General features: G+C 50.6%; 1 protein-coding gene across 4 annotated transcripts; it reads right to left on the bottom strand.

Annotated features, from left to right (window-relative positions):
• Nucleotides 1-1521: 1521 nt before the first annotated feature.
• Nucleotides 1522-22421, bottom strand: TMEM53 (transmembrane protein 53). 4 transcript variants are annotated; one of them, XM_063627749.1, is made up of 4 exons: nucleotides 22217-22244; nucleotides 21652-21822; nucleotides 8462-8583; nucleotides 1522-3483 (listed from the first exon to the last, which is right to left on the bottom strand). In XM_063627749.1, exon 4 carries the CDS (start codon nucleotides 3445-3447, stop codon nucleotides 2833-2835), a length of 615 nt encoding a protein of 204 aa, XP_063483819.1. In that variant the 5' UTR covers nucleotides 3448-3483; nucleotides 8462-8583; nucleotides 21652-21822; nucleotides 22217-22244; the 3' UTR covers nucleotides 1522-2832. The 4 variants fall into 4 exon arrangements, with proteins under 4 accessions (XP_063483819.1, XP_063483820.1, XP_055111325.1 ...); XM_063627750.1 differs by having other exon boundaries at nucleotides 21652-21732; nucleotides 22217-22235; XM_055255350.2 differs by lacking the exon at nucleotides 21652-21822 and having other exon boundaries at nucleotides 22217-22421.
• Between the last annotated feature and the right edge of the window lie 144 nt (nucleotides 22422-22565).

Raw genomic sequence — 22565 nt, 5'->3', positions numbered from 1 at the left:
GCTGCCTGTGTGTTATGTGTGTGGGGAGGTGGGCTGAGGCAGTTAAGGGGTTAATTCCTGGCGGCAGGATGGGGGAAAGGACTTAGCTATAGGTGTATGACACTGTGCAGGGTTGGTCTGCTCTGGGGCCCTGGAGCATTTGGTTTGGATGGGGGTGGGGCTGGGGATCTGGGCTCCTGACTATTGATGGGTAGGGGCTCTAGGTTAATTCTTTATCGATGCAGAATTGTCAGCTCATTAATCACAGAAGAGGTCAGAGCTTGGGGGTACAGAGGGGATGCAAGCTCTTTCCCCCAACCTAGGGCAGGAGTAGCCACAAGCTTGGGTACAAACACAAGCCCCAGGCCTCTATCCCTTTCTGGTCCCCTGAAACATACCAGAGACCACAGTGGGATCACCCTATCAGCCTCCCAGGCTTTTGTTCCATTCTCCAAATGTATCTCTAGTGACCATCATCCCAGTGTAGCTACTGCCTAGATTCTCAAGTGGAAAGAATGGAAACCCTATTATCGAGGATGGACCTTCAAGTCTCCCATGTGCTCGGAGAACCGAGGCTGGGCAGCTAGCACTGGAGAGATGGCACTTTGACCCCCCACAGCTCCCCACTGCCAGTGAGGTAGCTCAGCTTCCTAGATGCCTCCCAGGCGGGTGCTCAAAGCTACATGTAAGTCCTCACCCACAACAGAAAGCTGTTTGGAGAAAAACAGTCAAGGCCCCAGAGTAGCCCCATTGACTCCAGACTTGCTTTGACACCTTGCACACCAGGCCCATCTGCCCAAATCCCCAGCCTTAGTTGCCCATTTTCTCTGGGATACCCACAGTGAATTCCTCAGATTTGGGTCCAGTTGGCAGCTCCTGCCACCCTTTGCACCCAGAAGAAGCACAGACAAGTCCCCCTTGGAGCCCAGCAAAGGCCCTTCACAGCTCCACACCCAGTTTAATGGCACCCAATATCCTGAACACAGGGATCCCGGGATCCTGGGAATGTACACTGCCTCTGTCGAGGAGGGTGGAGCAGCTCCAGCGATGGCTGAGGGTTTGGGAAAGATACAGGTTTGGAAGAGAAGAGTGGGTAGGTGCGGGCAACGGAGAGATGAAGGGGAGGCTCTTAATGCCCAGTTCCTGTCAGGCCGACTTCTTTGATGTCTTTACTCTCCCCTCCCATAGGCTTGGACTCAGTAGGTCCTTGATGGCTGGTTACTGCCACCCTGGGGGCCATATGGTCTCTAAAAGGGGCCATTAACCCAGAGTGAGTGCATTCCACTGAAGCCCGCCCTGCTGTGGGAGCCTTGAGCTGTCTCATGGCACAGGCTGCACTGCCACCTGTTGGCCATGGCTAGGAATGCAGCCACACAGCATGGGAATCTCTGCCACCATAGTGGGGACTCACCAAGGACTGATGGGATGCAGACAGAACGCGGCTCTGGGGACAGAGGGTCCATCATCCCCAAGAGTCAGCTCCCATCCAGAGCTTTTCTAGCCATCTCCTTCACTGCCCCCTAAGCCCCTTCATCACCACAGTAAGCTCATTCAAATATTTATTGAATACCTACTATATGCCAACATTGTGCAGTAGTGACTTCCAGAATGATAAATGATACTGAACTATCAGGCTGAATTCACCTCTCCAGCCTAGAGAGTATCTAAGTGGGTCTCCCTTCCAGGAGATGAAGGAGTTTGCTATTTCAGCCCAAATCCCCTTACTCTGGTTCTGGTCTTTAGGGCTTGGGAGTTCACTCATCACAGCTCCTGTTACAATGCTGCTGCCTTCCTGCCCCCCACTCTCTCTGGCAACTTTCAGCTTGCAACTTTCCCGAATCCAGCGGCTTCCTAGCAAAGTGTGGTAGAGCCAGGCAGGCTCCTAACCTCAGCTCCTCATCTGGCTTCTACCTCAGACTCCCAGGCAATGGGGTCAGAGGAGCCTCTCTGAGTGAACTGCCAAGTGGGAGCCATGTGAATGGTACTTTACACTGTAGGGCTTCGCCCTGCTGGAGCAAAGATCACAGCCCCTATCCGCAGCCTGACGCTACCCCTGACCGAGATACCTTCCCTCTGGCATCTCCCCACAAAGGTCACCTTCCATTCAAGGAATCAAAACTCAACTCTGGTAACAGGCACAAAGTTTCAGTTATGCAAGATGACGAAGTTCTGAATTATGCAAGATGCAAGACTATTCAGTTCTAGAGGTCTGCCGTGCACATAATCTCTTAAATTTTAAGTATCGTACACACTTACAATTTTGTTAGGTGATCTTGGCCAGGCACGGTGACTCACGCCGGTAATCCTAGCACTTTGGGAGGCTGAGGTGGGAGGATTACTTGAGCCTGGGAGGTTGAGGCTGCAGTGAGCCATGATTGCACCATTGCACCCCAGCCTAGGTGACAGAGTGAGACCCTGTCTCGAAATAAATAGATAAATAAATAAGTAAAGAAAAAAAGAGAGTAGGTCTCATGTTAAATGTTCTCACCACAGTTTAAACTTTAAAAAATCAACTAGGGCTCACCCTCAACACCCCCCTCCATTTGTCAACCTTTACAGCCTGCATGCCACAGGAATCAGCAGCCTGACTGTTGCACTTGTCCAAACACAACTCACTGCAAGGCTCCCACAGACACATGCCCAGGCACTCCTGCCCCTTAGGAGTCTGTGGTAAGCAGACCACCAGCAGACGGAGGCCCCCAGGAGACAGGCCCATAGGAATTTTCTACTTAGGGGACTGCAAAGTCCCAAAGGGCTACAGAGAATTGAACGAGAAGAGTGCCCCACAGATGCAGGTTGTGGGGAGGCGTCAGGCATTTATTTCTGGAGCAGAGGTGAGGTGGAGCAATGGCCTCAGCAGCGGACGCAGTTACGCATGAAGTCGACACAGAGGCTTGTGTAGTAGGTAGGGTAGTCACGGAGGTGGCTGACGTGCGCAGATGACACGAAGTCCACAGAACGCGCCAGGACCCGGCGTGCCAGGCGTGCCTCCACCATGCGTTCTACATCTCTGGCCAGGACTACTTCGTCGGCCCTCGAGTAGAGGTAGAGCTCGGGCCAGCGAGAGCCCGCGTCCTGTAGCCTGTCATAGAAGTGGGTGTGGAAGAGGGCTGTGATGGGAGCAAGCAGGACGTGGAACAGGACAACCACCAGGGCAAAGGCCACCAGCAGCAACAGGCGCAGCATGGCGGCCCGGCGCTCCAGGATGGCTGCCAGGGCCCGCAGAGCCCCTACCAGGTTGCTGTCACCAGGAGCGCTGTCAAAGATGGTGCCCACCACACGCAGGTGGCAGAAGCGACGGGTCTGCAGGAGCTCCAGCACGTAGCGGTACAGCATGACGCCACCGTTGCTGAAGACATGGAAGAGCAGGGGCTCCTTCTCAATCTCATAATCAAAGAGCAGCTCGAGCAGCCTCTGGGCCAAAACACGAAGTGAAGGGATGCCCAGCGACTCGGAGAAGAAGACCATGTGCCACGGGGCTGTGTATCGGATTACGATGCAGCCCTGGGGAGAGAGGCCCGATCAGTCCTCACAGATGAGGTGGGGGTAGTGGGTACAAGCTAAGGTCAGAAGGGCCCAGCAACCCCAGCCTGTAGGACACAGGCCATGGGGCCCACAGAGTCAGCAATGCTCTGGGTCCTGCTTCAGCCTGAGCCCACCAGCCCACCGCCCACAGACACAGGTGCCTTCTGGGCGGGGAAGGTATACTTAAGGCCCATTTTTGGACTAATTGCTTCATGCTGGCCAAGCCCTCTTGGCCTGGAGTGGTATTTGAGGCCCAGGGCCTGAAGCATGTACTGGAGACACCTGGGCTGACCAGAGGAAGTCTCTTTACTCTGGTTCCCTCCTGTCTGCACCCCGCCCTCCCATCCTAGGCCTTGACATTTGGGGCGGGGCCTCACTGCTTGGCTATACCCTGCCCCAGCACTTCAGATCTGCACTGTCCCTACCTCCCAGACACAAGTAGTACCCCCATGAGACCAGTACCCGAGAGCTGGCCTGCGGGCCCCAGCCCTGACCACCAGAGGCCACTTCTGAGCCAGGCCCACATCACTTTCATCACTGGTCACTGTCACCTTCCCTCTCTCCCAGGCTCCTAAAAACAGAGTCCATACTCTCTGGACTCAGGGACCTGACACTCAAATGTCCCTGGTTCCCGGGCCTGGGATCACTCCTCATACCTGCCCTGAAATTCCAAATACAGTAAACACTTGTTCCTCGAATTCTAAAATCTGGGCCCAAACTCCCTCTAGGCTTCTATATTCCTCATGCCTGGGCCAAGGGTGCCACAATCTCCACACAGGTCCCCTTCTAGGTCAGTTAGAAAAGCCACCATGCCTGGCTCCTAATCCCCCCTCATCCTCCTGTTCCAGAGACAAAGGGCCCTTTGTCAGGGGAATGTGACTTTGGAGAGTGCTGGAGTCAGACAGGTCTGGGTTCAACTCCTGGCACCACTATGTATCAATAGTAAGAACAAGCAGCAGCTTACTACTTTCTGAGTTTGGGTCCCCATCTATAAGATTACGGTGAAATTGGGATAACACCCACCTCATAAGGTTATGGGTAAAATTAGATGAAAAAAACGTATCTCAAATGATCAAAGCAGCACCTGACAGAAAGTAAACTCTCAACCAATAACAGCAGTAATTAGTGACGTGGTAGTAACAAGGAGAAAATCGTATGGCCACAGTAGTTAAATGACCCATGGCTAAACAGGGATGGTCAGCAGAGCTACCTTGCCATCAGCCGCCTGAACTCCTAGCCCTGGAGTGCCTGAGCATCCCTCCCAAGACTCTGAAGAGGAGGCTGCATAAGGCCACCCACATTCTCCCAAATGCTCAAATCCGACAGAGGGCTTTCAGTCCCCATTGTATGTTTCTCTCTGGCAGCATCTGGAATCACACATTCCTAGAAATATTATCTTGCAGCCCAGTCTCTTCAATAAGCCAGTAAAATGAAAAAAGGGGCTGTTCTATAGCCTGGACAACACAGTGAGACCCCATCTCTAAAAAAGAAAAAAAAATGGTCGGGCACAGTGGCTCACGCCTGTAATCCCAACACTTTGGGAGGCTAAGGTGGGCGGATGATGAAGTCAGGAGTTCGAGACCAGCCTCACCAACATGATGAAACCCCGTCTCTACTAAAAATACAAAAATTAGCCAGGCGTAGTGGCACATGCCTGTAATCCCAGATACCTGGGAGGCTGAGGCAGGAGAATTGCTTGAACCCAGGAGGCAGAGGTTGCAGTGAGCCGAGATCACACCATTGCACTCCAGCCTGGGCGACAGAGCAAGACTCCATCTCAAAAAAAAAAAAAAAAAAAAAAAAGAACAACAACAAAAAAATACTAGCTTGGCGTGGTGGTGCATGCCTGCAGTCCCAGCTACTCGGGAGGCTGGAGGCAGGATGATTGCTTGAGCCCAGGAGTTGAGGCTGCAGTGAGCTATGATTGCACCACTGCACTCCAGCCTGGGTGACAGAGTGAGACCTTGAATCTAAAATCAAGTGGGGAGGGGAACAGTTCTGGATTTAAAAGAGCCTTAAGAAGAAACAAAATAACTAGATGCAATGTGTGATCTTAGATTGGATCCTGGTTTGGGCACATCCGCTGTAAAGGATGCTTTAGGGACAATTAGGGAATCTGAATATGGACTGGAAACTAAATGAGATGAAACAAGAAGGTGGAGATCATGATCTGAAAAAAGCAGGATACAAAGCAGTACATTCAATAGGTCTCATGTAGGTAAAGAAAATATATACCCCCAAAAAAAAGCTGGAAGGATATACACTAAGTGTAAATAGAGGTCATCTCTAGGTGCTAGAATATGGTGTTTTTGTTTTGTTTTGCTTGTTTTGTTTGGGACAGGGTCTCACTCTGTCGCCCAGGCTGGAGTGTAGTGGCACGATCACAGCTCACTGCAGCCTCAACTTTCCAGGCTCAGGTGATCCTCCCATCTCAGACTCCCAAGTAGCTAAGACTACAGACATGCACTACCGTGCCTGGCTAATTGTTTTAATTTTTTTGTGGAGATCAGGTTTCACCATACTGCCCAGACTGGTCTCAAACTCCTAGGCTCAAGTGATCCTCCTGTCTCAGCCTCCCAAAGTGCGGGGATTACAGGCATGAGCCACAGCATCCACCTTGTTTTCTTTTAAATAATAAAATATTAGCGTTTTGGATTGGACTTTTTTTTTCTCTACATTCATCCTATCCTCCCTATTGGAAAGTCTTCCTTTCCAAGACTACCCCTCCCCCAACCCTGCAACCTCAACACCTCTGCCTTCTCTGGGATCTTACTCCATCTACTTTCTCCCTCGTGCCTTCTGCCCAAATAGCATCTTTACTCCTGCCCTGTACAACGGCCCATTTCCCAAAGACTCTTTCTGCAGATTCTGTCACACCTTCCTGGGTTTTCATATCCATCTCTGGCCACTCTTCCTTTCCTCATAGGACCCTCTTCATCTTCTACTCCATTAAGTTTGGGTTCCTCAGGACTGTCCTAGGCCCTCTTCTGTCCCCTACACACTCCCTGGGGGATCTCATCCACTCCAGAGCCTGTGGATTCTCTTCTAGTGTTCCAGTCTCAAAAAACACACCCCCCTCTACACAGGAGGTGCCCAGCCAGAAACCTGGCATTACCCTGGGAACCTCCCTATCCCTGTGCCCATGCCCAATCTCTCATTAAACTACCATTCTACCTCCTGACAAGCTCCTCAATCCATCACCTTACCTCTACCGACACCCCCAGCTCCAAGGTCCTGACTACCCTCTGTCCCTGGATCATGGCAAGCCCCTCTAAACTCACTTCTGGCTTCCTGCCCCACCCCTCCAATCTCCCCGCTACTCTGCAGCAAGGGACTTTATTTTGAGACAGGGTCTCGCTTTGTTGCCCAGGCTGGAGTGCAGTGGTGTGACTTCGGCTCACTGCAACCTCCACCTCCCGGGTTCAAGCGATCCCTACCACCTGAGCCTCCCCGGTAGCTGGGACTACAGGTGCCAGCCACCACGCCTGGCTAATTTTTGTATTTTTAGTAGAGATGGGGTCTCACCATGTTGGCCAGGCTGGTCTCGAACTCCTGACCTCAAGTGATCTGCCCGCCTCGGCCTTCCAAAGTGCTGGGATTATAGACATGAGCCACTGCGCCAGGCCAAAAGGGACTTTCTGATTCACGAATCTAACATCACATCCCTGCTTAAATCCCCTGAGGACCCCCTCCAAGCCCCACCTCTTGCTGGGTGCCTGTCCCTTCATTCTTCATCCCAGCCATACTTGACTATTCCTGGTCCCCCTGCCTGCCCTCAAAGATCTCAGGCTAATGAAGAAGCCAGACAAACCAAGCCCAGTGAGCAGAACTCGCAGCTGAAACTGCCTGCAGTGGGGCTGTCTGTAAAAGGCAACACCAGAGCCCCAGCCTTGGAGGCTGGGGAGAGGCTTCAAGGTCAGAACGACATTTTCCCCCTATCTCCCTCCCACTCCAGGGCCACCACACACCTCGGTCAGGCGGGATGTGGACGTGGGTGAGTGGAGGGATGCTGAGGGGAAGGGGGCTCAGCTGGCCTTTCTCCCAGGTGCCCCCCCACTGCTCAGTCCAAGGCTTCCAGCTGGCAGTTGGAGCTGTCTGTATGGGTACCCCCGCAGGAGGCTGTTTGGGGGAGAGATCTGGGCTGAGGAGGGGAGGGTGGAGTTGGAGGCCCAAGATGTGAGAGAGGCTTCCAAAATATAACCAAGTCCTGCTAAGGCCCCCTGCAGTTACCACAGTCTCTATATCCAACCTTGGTTGGATGAGAAGCAGCATGAATCTCTTTTCCAAGAGGCCCTACTAGTCTGGGAATGTGAAAGGTGCCATGGGCAGTCATAAGACAGAAACTCACCTGGTGGGAAAGGAGGAGGTCCTGGGAGTACAAGCTATGCCCAGACACCCAGCCCTGGCTCCTGCTGCCCGCAGAGGCACTGGCCAGTTAACAGGGACTGGAGCCTGGGCCAACTCTACAACTGTAGGGCACATCAAGGGTGGGCTGCCCATTGTGGAATGCAGGGAGGAAGGAAGAGGAAGCCATCAGGAGACCAAAGGGGTCACGACAGGCCACAGAGCTGGCAGCCAAGTGGGGATAATCCCACCAAGTCCCTATAACCCCATGGCCTTCCTCACAGTTTTTTGTTTTTTTTTTTTGTTTTGTTTTTTTGAGATGGAATCTCACTCTGTCGCCCAGGCTGGAGTGCAATGGCACAATCTCTGCTCACTGCAACCTCCACCTCCCGGGCTCAAGCGATTCTCCTGCCTCAGCCTCCTAAGTAGCTGGGATTATAGGCATGTGCCACCATGCCAGCTAATTTTTGTATTTTTAGTAGAGACAGGGTTTGACCATGTTGGCCAGGCTGGTCTCGAACTCTAGAGGCTGTTCTTAAAGCCATTCCCAGGCCTGCCTCAAAGGTGGTCAGCCCTCACGGCAGCCCAGGGGAGAGGGCACCAGAGTACTCACCCTTTTGTGGTAGATGGCGCTGTACTTGGCAAGATTCTTGTCCTTGCAGCCACCCCAGCCCAAGAGAATCACCACAGGCTGCCGAGTTTCTGCCTCCTTCCCACCTGGGCTGGGGCTGTTCGCTGAAACACAGATGGGGACTGTCAACACCAGAGCTGGGGTGGGGGCAGGGGTGACTGCCCAATCCAGAGCCAGCAGCACTCCAGCTGCTGCAGGCAGGGAACCAACGGGTGCCAGGCCCAGGCATCCTGCCAGCACGTGTGCACCAGTTCCCACCCCGTGCTGCTCCAGCTGCCTTTCTGCAGGCCTCTCAGGAGGCACCATGGGGTCACCGGACAAAGCAACACAAGGGCACCTTTCTTTAGAGACTCGAAGACAGCCCAAGTGAGGAAAGTAAATACCTTCTCCACACCCTTTCCCCTTCTGATCCAGGGCTCAGCGAACTACAACCCCGGGGCCAAACTGAACCCACTGCCTATTTTTGTATGGCCTGCAAGCTAAAATAATTTTCACACTTTTAAATGGTTAAAAAAAAATCGGCCAGGCGTGGTGGCTCACGCCTGTAATCCCAGCACTTTGGGAGGCCGAGGCGGACGGATCACAAGGTCAGGAGGTTGAGACCATCCTAGCTAATATGGTGAAACCCCGCCTCTACTAAAAATACAAAAAAAAATAAATTAGCCGGGCATGGTGGTGGGTGCCTGTAGTCCCAGCTACTCAGGAAGCCAAGGCAGGAGAATGGCGTGAACCTGGGAGGCGGAGCTTGCAGTGAGCCGAGATCGAGCCACTGCACTCCAGCCTGGGCAACAGAGACTCTGTCTCAAAAAAAAAAAAAAAAATCAAAAGAATATTTTATGACACGTGAAAATTATATGGAATTTAAATTTCACTGTCCACAAATAAAGTTTTATTGGAACATGCCACACTCATCATTTACTTAGGGTCTATGGCTACTTTTACACTAAGAACAGCAGAGTTAGTTACAACAAGATCAGGTGACTCACAAAGCCTAAAATATTGACTGGCCCTTTACAGAAAAAGTTTGCCAGCCCCTGTTCTAATTCCATGAGCAGATGGAAGAAGAGGGTCTTTTCTGAGACAGAGTCTTGCTCTGTCACCCAGGCTGGAGGGCAGTAGTAACACGATCTCAGCTCAGGGCAACCTCCATCTCCCAGGTTCAAGCAATTCTCCTGCCTCAGCCTACTGAGTAGCTGGGATTATAGGCACCCACCACCATGTGCAGCTTTTCTTTTTCTTTTTTTTTTTTAGAGTAAAGAAGGGGTTTTCCCATGTTGGCCAGGCTGGTCTCGAACTCCTGACCTCAAGTGATCTGCCCACCCCAGCCTCCTGGGAAGAAGAAGGTCTTAAAAGGAGAAATGGACAGGACAGTGCAGGCAGGGACATGAGGCTGACTAACTCTGGCCCATACCAAGCCACCTACCCTGTCCTGCCAGAGAATAATAACAGCCTATATTTATTGAAGTTTAACCCTTATAACAATACTCTAAGGCAGGTCCTCTTATTACAGATGAAGAAACTGAGGCAGAGTGAGGTTAAGGTACTTGTTTAAGCAAAGTGTAGGGCTGGGAATCTGGCCCCTGCTCCAGCACCATCTGTGCTGCCACCCCGTCCACAGCTGGTGATATGCTAAGAGGCACAAACCAGCTGCCACCACCACCAGGGCTGCCTTTGAGGAAGCCTCCCTGCAACCTTGTCAAACAGACCTCATCTCATTTCCCCTGCAAAGTGAATACCCGCCTCCTCAGGGGGACTTCTGTACAAGGACCGTCTGTAGCCAGTTAATCTGCCCTCCCAAAAGGGCCGGCATGCACCCTTCCAAGGACCAAGCCACTTGGCTATGCTCAGCTGCCACCCTGAAATTTATGGATGCCAGTGGTGACCTGGCAACAGTAAATTTCAAGCCTAGTTAAGAGGATGGTAAATATAAATCACTAACCTTTGGACAAAAGGAAGACAACAATTTCCTGTGGAAATTAATGTGATTGAAAAGTTCAATGTTCTTGCTCTCTAGTGGTGGTGACTCTGGCCTTCGGAGATTAACTGCCCGCACCGGTGGGGGTCCCAGGCCTGGCTGCAACTCAGCCTGGAGCAGAAGCTGCCAAAGCCGCAGTCCCCTGCTGACACCTGCCAGCCCTCCCGGCCTCCACGGGTGCTGGCTCGGCCTCTGATGAGGGAGACAGTCCCACAGGTCTATCTCAAGCAGCTCCAAATATTCTCACCACTTTTCTCGGCCTAGTGTCCCCATCTTCTGCCAGATGGCTCTTCACCTGCACTGGCCTTTCTGGTGGAGAGGCCCTGGGCCTCAGTGGGGCCCCAGCCCAACCTTGCTGGGTATGACTCTGCCCACGAGGCTCAGGCTGCGGCGGCCTCATGGAGGGTAATCAGCAGCTACCATTTGAACCTGCTTTTGCATCTTCGAGACCCAGCAACTCGATTTCCAAGACCCTGTACTGGGAGGCTCCCTCACCTCTGCAGCTGTCTGAGAACAGGCTCCCCTTCCCCTGCCTACAGGGTTTCCCCCATGTGCCACCACCGAGACACCAGCAAAGGGCTTTGGGATTTATCGCAAATACAGAGAAAGCAACCAAGAGAGGTCACATCCCCTGGCGGCCATGGGATGTCAAGGCCTGCCCCCACCAGCAGAGATGGTGCACTCCCAATTGCCAGAAGTTCAAACAGGTGCTGCTGGGCCTCCCAACTGCCCCTCCTCCTGAGGCTGGGTATGACTCTGCCCACGAGGCTCAGGCTGCGGCGGCCTCATGGAGGGTAATCAGCAGCTACCGTTTGAACCTGCTTTTGCACCTTCGAGACCCAGCAACTCGATTTCCAAGACCCTGTACTGAGAGGCTCCCTCACCTCTGCAGCTGTCTGAGAACAGGCTCCCCTTCCCCTGCCTACAGGGTTTCCCCCATGTGCCACCACCGAGACACCAGCAAAGGGCTTTGGGATTTATCGCAAATACAGAGAAAGCAACCAAGGGAGGTCACATCCCCTGGCGGCCATGGGATGTCAAGGCCAGCCCCCACCAGCAGAGATGGTGCACTCCCAATTGCCAGAAGTTCAAACAGGTGCTGCTGGGTCTCCCAACTGCCCCTCCTCCTGAGGCTGGGATTTGTAACTCCATTTTGCTGGCAACCTTGGCTTTACCGACTCAGGCAGGAATGACTCTTCACCCTCTATGAAGGCGAAGAAACCCTCAGAATACTGGCACCCTGGACACACTGCCTACTCCCATAGCCCAAGCTTTCTGTAATATTCTTTATTGATTTCTTTTTTTTGGAGATAGGGTCTCGCTCTGTTGCCCAAGCTGGAGTGCAGTGGCACAATCACAGCTCACTGCAGCCTCAACCTCCTTGGGCTCAAGCGATCCTTCTACCTCTGACTTCTGAGTAGTTGGGACCACAGGCACGCGCCACCATGGCCCGGCTCATTTAAAAACACTTTTGTTGTTGTTGTTGTTGTTGTTGTTTGAGAGGGAGTTTCACTTTTTTGCCCAGGCTGGAGTGAAGTGGTGCGATCTTGGCTCACTGCAACCTCCGCCCCCACGGGTTCAAGCGATTCCCCTGCCTCAGCCTCCTGAGTAGCTGGGATTATAGGCACCCACCACCACACCTGGCTAATTTTTGTATTTTCAGTAGAGACGGGGTTTCACCATGTTGACCAGGCTGGTGTCGAACTCCTGAGCTCAGGCAATCCGCCTGCCTCAGCCTCCCAAAGTGCTAGATTATAGGTGTGAGCCACCACACCCGGCCAAAAGTCATTGCTATGGCTATTGTTATTTATTGCCACATCAGGATCATGATTCTTCCACCCTCTTGAACAAACTCCTCCCCTTTTCTTACTTATTCCACTGGCCATATCACCCTCTCCCTCTCCTGCCGCTGACATCTCCGGGCCTCTGGCAGCTGACTTTGAGGCACTGAAAACTTTGGCCCCTGGCTAGATCTCCCACTCTATTCACACTTACCAGAACCCTGTACAAGCAATCAAATATACCTTGTTCCTAAACCATTACAAACTTCTCCAGCAAAAAGTGCTAACACACACAGCATGATGTGTCAGGCACTATTGCAAGCATTTTACATATCAATTCATTTATTATTCACAACACACCTGTAATCCCAGCACTTTGGGAGGCCAAAGCAGGCAGATCACTTGAGCCCAAGAGTTCAAGACCAGGTTAGGCAACATGGCGAAACCTCATCTCTATAAAAATTAGATGGGCAAAGTGGCACACACCTGTAATCCTAGCTTCTCAGGGTGCTGAGGCAGGAGGATAGGTTAAGCCCAGGAGATCAAGGCTGAAGTGAGCCAAGATCATGCCACTGTACTCCAGCCTGAGTGACAGAACGAGACCCTATTATCCAAAAAAAAAAAAAGCCAGGTGTGGTAGCTCACACATGTAATCCCAGCAATTTAGGAGGCCAAGGCACGCTGATCACCTGAGGTCAGGAGTTCGAGACCAGCCTGACCAACATGGAGAAACCTCATCTCTACTGAAAGTACAAAAATTAGTCGGGTATGGTGGCACATGCCTGTAATCCCAGCTACTCAGGAGGCTGAGGCAGGAGAATCGCTTGAACCTGGTGGTGGGGAGGTTGCGGTGAGCCGAGATTGCGCCATTGCACTCCAGCCTGGGCAACAAGAGTGAAACTCCACCTCAAAAAAAAAAAAATTGCAATATTCTTACGAGCAAGAATTCTCATTTTACAGACGAAAACCTGAGGCACATACGAAACGGCTTGCTCAAGGTTACATAACTAACAAGCAGTGAAGCTGAAATCCAAACCCAGCTGGTCTGACTCTAAAGACCAGCTTGTATCCACTACCCTAGCCAGCCCTGTAGATAACAAAACCATCTCCATCACCTCAGCTCCAAACCTGTATATATGGCTGCCTCGTGTACATCAAGAGACCCCATAATGACCTCATCTACCTGCTTCTCCCAGCTAGAACTTCAATATATGCTGCCTCATTTGGTCTTGCAACCATCCTAGGAGTTAGCTACTATTACTAGCCCCATTTTATGTAAGAGAAAACTAAAACACAGAGAGGGGAAGTCCCTTTCCCCCAAAAACACAGCCAGGAAGCAGCAGAGCCAGCGCCCACTCTCCGGACCAGCGTGCTCTACCGCCTCCACCGCCGCGATCTTGCACGTGCTCTCTGCTCTCCAGCCCACGATGCTGATGCTCCGTGTTCATGCTTTGCTAATGCCCATTCCACCTACAGAATCAGCTCACTATTTACTTCCAGGAAGGCTTCCTTGACGCCCTGCCAAACCCCTTCTCACCACCCCCCACCCCAAACCATCAGACTGAGTGAGGTGCCCCTCCTCTGTACTGTCACAGCACCCACCACCACACCACTACACTTAACACACACTGCACTGACAGTTTCATCAGTAACAGGTAGCAGGCTACTATAAAATTCAAGGCAAGAGATGGTGAAGGCCTGAACCACAGCAGTGGAGAGACAGATAGGGAGGGGTAGAAATGACAGGGAGAAAACCGTCACAAGAATTCTGGAACATGTATCAAAAGTCTCAAAAACATGCAATCTTTGCCAGGCGCGGTGGCACAAGCCTGTAATCCCAGTACTTTGGGAGGCCGAGGCAGGTGGATCACTTGAGGTCAGGGGTTCGGGACCAGCCTGACTAACATGGTGAAACCCTGTCTCTACTAAATACAAAAAATTAGCTGGGCATGGTGGCAGGCGCCTACAATCCCAGCTACTCGGGAGGCTGAGGCAGACAATCGCTTGAACCCAGGAGGCGGAGGTTGCAGTGAGCGGAGATTGCGCCATTGCACTCCAGCCAGGGCAACAAGAGCAAAACTCCACTGCAAAAAAAAAAAAAAAAAAAAAAAAAAAATGCAATCTTTGACTTGGTAATTCCACTTATAAGAAAGAAAAATGTTAAATCATAGAGAAATATTCAATAACACATTAAGCAGATCATAGACATAAATGTAAAAGCTGAAACTACAAAACTGTTAGAAGAGAACACAGGAGTAAATCTTTGAATTAGGCGGCAGTTTCATAGACATGCCACCAAAAGTACAAGGAACAAACAAACAAAAGAGATAAATTGAGACTTCATCAAAATAAAAACTTTTTACTTCAAAGGACATAATCCGAAAAAAAGAAAAACCCCACAGCATGGAGAAAATATTTGCAAATCATGTATCTGATAAGGGAGTAATATCCAGAATACAGAGAAAACTCCTAAAACTCAACAGCAAAAAGTAAACCCAAAAATGTATATTTTTAAAGGGTGGATTTTATGGTATGTGAATTATTTCTCAATAATGCTACGATTTTTTAAAATAATAGTAATACATTAAGTGAAAACACAAGTTACAAAGCAATATCATAACAGAATACCCACATACACACACATACTACACAAACGCACGCTTTTTTTGGGTTTTTTTTTGGCAGTCTCACTCTGTCACCTAGGCTGGAGTGTAATGCTGCAATCTTGGCTCACTACAACCTCCGCCTTCCAGGTTCAAGCAATTCTCTTGCCTCAGCCTCCCTAGTTGCTGGGATTACAGGCACCCACCATCATGCCCGGCTAATTTTTGTAGTTTTAGTAGAAACGGGGTTTCACCATGTTGGCCAGGCTGGTCTCGAACTCCTGACTTCAGGTGATCTGCCCACCTCAGCCTCCCAAAGTGCTGGAATTACAGGCGTGAGTCACCGCACCCAGCCACATATTTTTTTTTTAATGCATAGAAAAAAATACATCAAATATTAATAGCAATTATTTCTGGGATTAGAGGCAATTTCTTTTTCATGATTTTTTTCCCATTTTCTAAAATCAGTATGTATAACTTCTGCAATGAGAGTTAAAATGTTATCTTGGCCGAGCGCGGTGGCTCACGCCTGTAATCCCAGCACTTTGGGAGGCCGAGGCGGGCAGATCACGAAGTCAGGAGATCGAGACCATCCTGGCTAACACAGTGAAACCCCGTCTCTACTAAAAATACAAAAAATTAGCCGGGCGAGGTGGTGGACGCCTGTAGTCCCAGTTACTCGGGAGGCTGAGGCAGGAGAATGGCGTGAACCCCGGGGGGCGGAGCCTGCAGTGAGCCGAGATCGCACCATTGCACTCCAGCCTGGGCGACAGCGAGACTCTGTCTCAAAAAAAAAAAAAAAAAAAAAAAGTTATCTCAAACAACAGGAGAGGTGGTCCAGCAGAGTCAAAAGCAGTTGAGAAGTCAAAGAGGCCAGGGACGCCCAGAAGCCCCTCAGCAATGCGGAAGGATTCTTTTCAACCCTAGCACTTCTCGAGTACCCCACAAAACAATTTAATCTCACAAGCTCCCTGTCCTCTAGAATTTCTCAACAAATAACACTGACACAGATAGTGCAAGAATTACAAATACGTATATTGTACAACAGTTCAAGCCATAAAATTCAAGCATAAATTAGATTGTGTATATCCCAGGGGCATATGGGGAAGACAAAGGAATGAGCTGATAAGGCATAAGGGTCTGCAGTACAATATGTACTTTTTTATTCGCAAGCCAGAATGAAAATAGAAACTATGTTTTCTTTTTAAAATGCAAAAAATTGGCCAGACACGGTGGCTCACACCTGTAATCCCAGCACTTTGGGAGGCCGACGTGGGCGGATCACAAGGTCAGGAGTTCAAGACCATCCTGGCTAACAGGTGAAACCCCGTCTCTACTAAAAATACAAAAAATTAGCCAGGCGTGGTGGCGGGCGCCTGTAGTCCCAGCTACTCTGGAGGCTGAGGCAAGAGAATGGCGTGAACCCAGGAGGCGGAGCTTGCAGTGAGCCGAGATCACACCACTGCCCTCTAGCCTGGGTGACAGAACGATATTCCGTCTCAAAAATAAAATAAAATAAAAATAAAAATAAAATAACATGCAAAAAATTGAAAGATTCTTAATTTTCTCTACTCCCCAGAAAAACTTTCTAGTGTCTCACAGGTCCTATATTTAAATCAAATTTTTTTTTTCTTCTTTGAGACAAGGTCTTTCTGTGTTGCCCAGGCTGGAGGGCAGTGGCGCAGTCATGGCTCACTGCAGCCTCGACCTCTTGGGCTCAGGAAATTCTCCTACCTCAGCTTCCCAAGTAGCTGGGACTAAAGGCAAGCACCACCATGCTCAGCTAATTTTTGTATTATTTTGCAGAGACAGGGTTTGGCCATGTTGCCCGAGCTGGTCTCAAACTCTTGGGCTCAAGCAATCCATCCCCCTCGGCCTCCCAAAGTGTTGGGATTACAGGCATGAGCCACTGTACCCGGCCAAATTACTTTATTTTTTATTTACTTTTTAAAAGAAGAGCAGAGCAGAGTAGCATAGTATCTAAGGGTACATACTGTACAAAATCATATCTCGGTTCAATTCTCTGCCTCTGCCACTTAATAACTATGACACAGACCTTAATCAAGTTCTCTAAGCTTCAATTTCCTTATCTGTGAAATGGGGATAATGATACAAAGAATTAAATAAGATAATAGCTATAGAAGGCTTATCATGGTACCTGGCAGAAGGAAAGAGTTCAATAAATTGAAATTATTATTACTTCACAAGTAATGCATACTCACTGTAGAAAAAGTAGAAAATGAATATCTAATAAAATTGGAATCATATTGTTTGTAATCTGCTTTCTTCCGTTTGGCAATATATTATGAACATTTTTCCCTGTCAGTTTATATATTTCTACACCATTATTTTTAGTGGCTTCAGAGAGGCTATAGAATGTTTCATAATTTATGGTGACCAAATCTCCCATTATTGGATATGATGCTGTTTCCAATTTTTTGCTGTTATAAAAATACTTCAGTAGACACCCCTTTCTTTGTGCATGTCCCTAATTGTTTTCTAGAAATGGCATCGTATACAGGCAGCAACTCCTAATGGCAACTGAAATCTCGGCACGCACAAGCTCTGGAATAAGGCTCTTAAGCTGAAATCTGGAATTACTTTGGGCAAGACATTTTACCTCCCCACGAGCGTCTGTTCTTCATCTGTAAGACAGGATTAAGGGTTCTCCCTACTTCACAAGGTGGTTGTGAGGATTAATAAAATAATGAAAGGAGCTCCTGGTGGGCCTGTCACGTGGATAGAACATGGTTAACAGTGTAAGTACCACAGACACTCAGAGAAGAGGAGGCCTGCAAAGAGGCCTGGATCTCAAATCCAGGGTCTAGTACAGCACCAGCACCTGGCATAGAGCAGACACTTAGAAAGCGTTCTATTTTTTTTTTTTTTTTTGAGACGGAGTTTCGCTCTTCTTACCTAGGCCAGAGTGCAATGGCACAATCTTGGCTCACTGCAACCTCTGCCTCCCGGGTTCAAGCAATTTTCCTGCCTCAGCCTCCTGAGTAGCTGAGATTACAGGCATGCGCCACCACACCCAGCTAATTTTGTATTTTTAGTAGAGACGGGGTTTCTCCATATTGGTCAGGCTGGTCTCGAACTCCCGACCTCAGGTGATCCGCCCACCTCGGCCTCCCAAAGTGCTAGGATTACAGGCGTGACCCACCACGCCCGGCCAGAAAGAGTTCTTATCTAGAGGTGAAAGAAAGGAGATCATGATTCCAAAAATAAATACAACTCCTCTGTATTAAAAAAAAAAAAAGGCCTTTGGGGTCCTCATAGACAAGACAAGGATCAAATCCCAAACAACTCTTCTCCTGGGTCTTTGAGGTCTGTCCATCATGACAGATCTTCAGGTTTTCATCTCATTCTCCACCCACAAAAGCACAGCGCAGCCTCCTGCCAGGCCCCTGTTCCCTCCAGCCACTCACTATCCCCCCTCAGGGCTTTACTTCTTCACTTTCTCCCATCCAAGTTCCAAGCAGGCCTGACACTGCTTAGCTTCTGAGATCTGCATGTTCAAGGTGGTATGGCCGTGGACTTGACTTCCGCACTTTCTGCTGCTCACCATGGGGGTCTGTCAGCCCTCCTGAAGCTTCAGGTCCAGCTTGGGCTGCTCTTCTCTAGGAAGCCTCCCCCACCACAGGGCCCACCATGGTGGTCCAGACCCTTCAGCACTGTTTCCTGGGTGCCTGAGACAACTTCCTGAGGGTTAAAATGATGTCTATATTTCTTTGACCTCAGCCACTGATAAGCAAAAAAGGCACACGGTAAGACCTGGGGAGCAAAAACCCCCTCACTTCCCCTCTCTGTGATCCCCTTAAGACCTTCTGTTTACTTTAAGAGCAAAATGTTTGTCCCAGGCCCAGGCCCCAGCCCCATTAATTCTACGAATGAATTTTGTTTTATGTTTACTGAATATGAGAGCCACATGGTGCCTTTAAGAAGGTTGCTGGCCTATGAGCAAGTCACAGAGGGGATCTTGGTAGGACTTGGCTGACCATTCTCTGGATGGGAGGAAGGGTGGCACGGCCCGGGCCTGGGATGTCAGAGCAGCTCTGGCTTGGTCCTACAGTGCTGCCAAGTGATTCCATTCAGCTCACTTGGCACCTCATCCCTCCCAGGCCCTGGTGACAGTGAGTGAAGCCATCAAAAACACGACAACAGGAAAATATAGTGCTTAAGGGAGCCCCAGGAGAGACCCTTCCCAAACGAAATGAAGTAAGAGAGGGTATTGAGAGAGTGAGGGGATCACTGGCCTGGGAAAAAGAGAGGGAAGGCAGATTCTGGGTCAAACAACTGGCTTTAGCAAAGGCCTGGGCAGACAACCATCGGCGTGGGCAGCCATAGGTACTGGCTGGTAGGATTCCCAGCAGGAGGATGTTGGGCTGCCAAGCCTGACCTACAAGGCCCAGGGCTCTGAATGACCCCAGATCTACAGCTGCCTTCCAGCTAGCTAATGTGCCAGCATCAGCTTCTCTGTCAGCTCACAGCAGTGATGGGCTCTGTGGTTTCGATTTTTCAAGTACAGGGGAAAAGTAATTTCAGGCCAGGTGCAGTGGCTCATACCTGTAATCGCAGCACTTTGGGAGACTGCGATAAGAGGACTGCTTGAGCCCAGGAGTTTCAAACCAGTCTGGGCAACACAGTAAGACTCTGTCTCCATATAAGAAAATGAAAATTTTTTAAACTGAAAAAAAAAAATGTTTTTAAAGGCTGGGCACAGTGGCTCATGCCTGTAATCCCAGCACTTTGGGAGGCTGAGGCAGGTGGATCACCTGAGGTCAGGAGTTCGAGACCAGCCTAACCAATATGGTAAAACCCTGTCTCTACTAAAACTACAAAAATTAGCCAGGCATGGTAGCGGGTGCCTGTAGTCCCAGCTACTTGGGAGGCTGAGACAGGAGAATTGCTTGAACCCAGGAGGCGGAGGTTGCAGTGAACTCCAGCCTGGGCGACAGAGTGAGACTCCACCTCAAAAAAAAAAAGTTTTTAAAAAGTAATTTCAGAAACTAAATATGAATGTCCTACACACTTCTCCACCATTAAACAATAATTGCAAAAGACAGACAATCTCTGGGGCTCCAAAAGACTGTCACTCTATGAGGCCATGTTGGCCTGGAGGGAAGCTCTGCAGAAAGGAAGCAAATGGATTCAGGGGACCACAGTGTCGTGATCTCCTTCTGAGGGGTTTGACAACCTCTAGCTTTCCTCTTGCATGCACTGTGAGAGGGAAGGGCAATGAATTAAAGCCAGTTAGGAGGAGCAATAAGGAGGAGAAACAACTGAAGGCCGTGGAGGTGTTTCCCTTGGAGGAAACGTGAAGGCACGAAGCTGTCCTCTTGAAGAGAGGAAGAGAGACTCCTTGCTCTGTATCGTTCCCACCACAATGCTCTAGCCCTGCAGTTAGCACATCATTTTGAAACCACCTGCTTATAAATTCACTCCCCTCCCCAAAACCTCAGCTCCTTGGGCGTGTGAGTCACTTCTGAATGGCCAACAACGATCCCAGGGCCAGGACACAGCAAATGCTGAACTGAGAGCGGAAATTGCAGGAAGGCCTATTGTAGCTCAAGAAAGGGAAGTGCTTTCTAACAATCCCAGCTGCCTCCAACAGGCTAGGATGTTTGGGCAGAAGCATCGCCTCAGGGAAGGGTCTGCTAGCAATGGAATGCACTCATGCCAACAGAGGGAGGCAGGACAAAACAGTCTGAGATTTCTTTCAATTCTAAGACTCAGCCTCCTGGAGCAACAAAGGGAGCCACAGGATCCGCCACTGCACTCTGGCCTGGGCGACAGGGGATACTCCATCTCTTAAAAAAAAAAAAAAAAGAAAGGGGGGCGGGGCGGAAGGGGAACCATAGGGGAAGCAATGCAATGGCAGCACCTGCACTGTGCCAAGGACACACATCCAAACGCTACCTCGTAACCCTCGCAATCCCACGAGGAGGTAGGCACTAGTACTGTCCCCATTTCACAGTGGAGGAATCTCAGGCTCAGGGAGGTTCAATAGCTTGCCAAAGACATATAACTCATAAGACGTGGAGCTGAAATGTGAACCAGGACCACGAGGCTGCCCTCCTGGCCGTGAAGGCAGCTCCAACCCTTTGCAGCCGAAGGCTCTCCAAAGTAAATAATATTAACTGACTTCACGGCTTGCTGACGCCAAAACGTGTCCGAAGTATTTTTACATCTATAAACCCAAAAGCGCTAAGCCAGCAGATCCAGCTCTAGGGAAAAACAGCTGGTCTGGGGCCATCTGTTCTGTGGGACCCTAAAGGCTGCCCTCTCCTAGACTCCAACCAAAGAACATGAGATGCTACGGGAGGGGTCTGGGAAGGCTCTCCTGAAGGAGGTAAGTTTTATGGAGAGCAGAGTATAAGATCAAACCTTTGCATTAGGAAGATCACTGTGGTAGCAATTTAAGAGGCTGGGCTGCAGGCAGTGAGACAGGAGGCGTGAAGGCGATGCTGGACTAATGCAGGTGAGGGACACGCTGGCCTCAGGCTGATCATACTTCAAGGCCCTTCTGCCAGAATTCCCAGAGAGACCAAACTTTCCACTCTCTGGACCCCGATCTACTCACACTGTCATGGATGCGGGCCTGCTGTCAAGCCTAATTTTGTGGAGCCTCCTATGTCTTTCTTTAATGTAAGGAGAGAAACAATGCTGATCGTAAATGCCAGTTACTGAATTCACTCCATGCCAGGCCCTTTACACAATCTCCAGACGGCCCCAACAGCCCTATGAGGAAGGTTACTATCCTTATCCCCGTTTTGCAGAGGAGGAAACTGAAGTTCAGAGAAGGTAGCTTACCAAAGGTAATCCAGCTCCTAAAGGAAGGAGTCAGGATTTCAGTCGAGTTCTACCCGACGGCAGAGACTGCACTGTTAACCACTGCCGAGAAGAGTGGAGAAGGACGGCTAAGGGTTCTGAGTCCCGGGCTTCTGCGAGGACCGGTGACCCCGCGAGGCTCCCCCTCCACGCCTTCGGGAAAATAATAAGTGATAGGCTAGATGTGGGAAGCCCAATCCCAAACAAAGGAATCAGGAGGGATCCAGCTTTCGGCAGCCTTCAGCTATGAGAAGTGATTAAAGGGCATGGACCTGAGCACCCCGGACAGGAAAGACAGGAAAAGAGGTCCCAAGCGAGCAGCTGACTCGGGGCAGAGGCGGGGCTCGCCAGGGAGGAACACTCTGGGGCGGGGCTTATGAGGGGCGGGGCTCCCTGAGCCTCTCTAAGTCTAGGACCTGCCAGACCCTATGAGGGGGTGGCCCGCGGGAGGGCGGGGCCGCATGAGGGGCGGGGCTACAGCTGCGCTTGCAACCCACAGGTTCATGAGGTCACCTCCCCGCGCCTGCACCCAACCCTCATTCCATACTCTGGCTCCAGCAGGGCTGATCCGGGATCTCGATGGTGTAGTCCAGCTCTACCGAGGCCATGGTGAAGGCGCCGGCCCAGAGCACGGGCCTCCAGCCGGAACTCCCGCTTGCGCACCAGTGCCTCACCCGGGCGCCTCTTGGGCACCGCCCAATCACCACACACCTCCCCCGACACGGCCCAATCCCTGCGCCGCGCTCTGTGACCTCCCGCCTTAGCAACCACGGAGTCTCTCCTAGAGCCTCTCGCCTCACCCCACTAGCTCGGCCCTAGCAACCATGCCCCGCCCCTATTACTGGCCCGCAGCCATTGGCTAGCTCGCTTGATCTGGATCAGGTATTGGTCAGCCG

Source organism: Symphalangus syndactylus, chromosome 12 (genome assembly GCF_028878055.3).
Source record: "Symphalangus syndactylus isolate Jambi chromosome 12, NHGRI_mSymSyn1-v2.1_pri, whole genome shotgun sequence".
Classification (NCBI taxonomy): Eukaryota; Metazoa; Chordata; class Mammalia; order Primates; family Hylobatidae; genus Symphalangus; species Symphalangus syndactylus.
Note: the sequence above shows the minus strand (reverse complement) of the source record. Positions and strands in the feature narration are given on the sequence as shown.

Excerpts from the sequence above, each read along its gene's own strand:
- TMEM53 (XM_055255350.2), bottom strand. The coding sequence starts at position 22,277 with ATGGCCTCGGTAGAGCTGGACTACACCATCGAGATCCCGGATCAGCCC. Across the intron at positions 8,584-22,216 it reads TCAGCCCTGCTGGAGCCAGA|CGAACAGCCCCAGCCCAGGT; the intron begins GTATGGAATGAG and ends TCTGTGTTTCAG. Across the intron at positions 3,484-8,461 it reads GCGCCATCTACCACAAAAGG|GGCTGCATCGTAATCCGATA; the intron begins GTGAGTACTCTG and ends CTCTCTCCCCAG.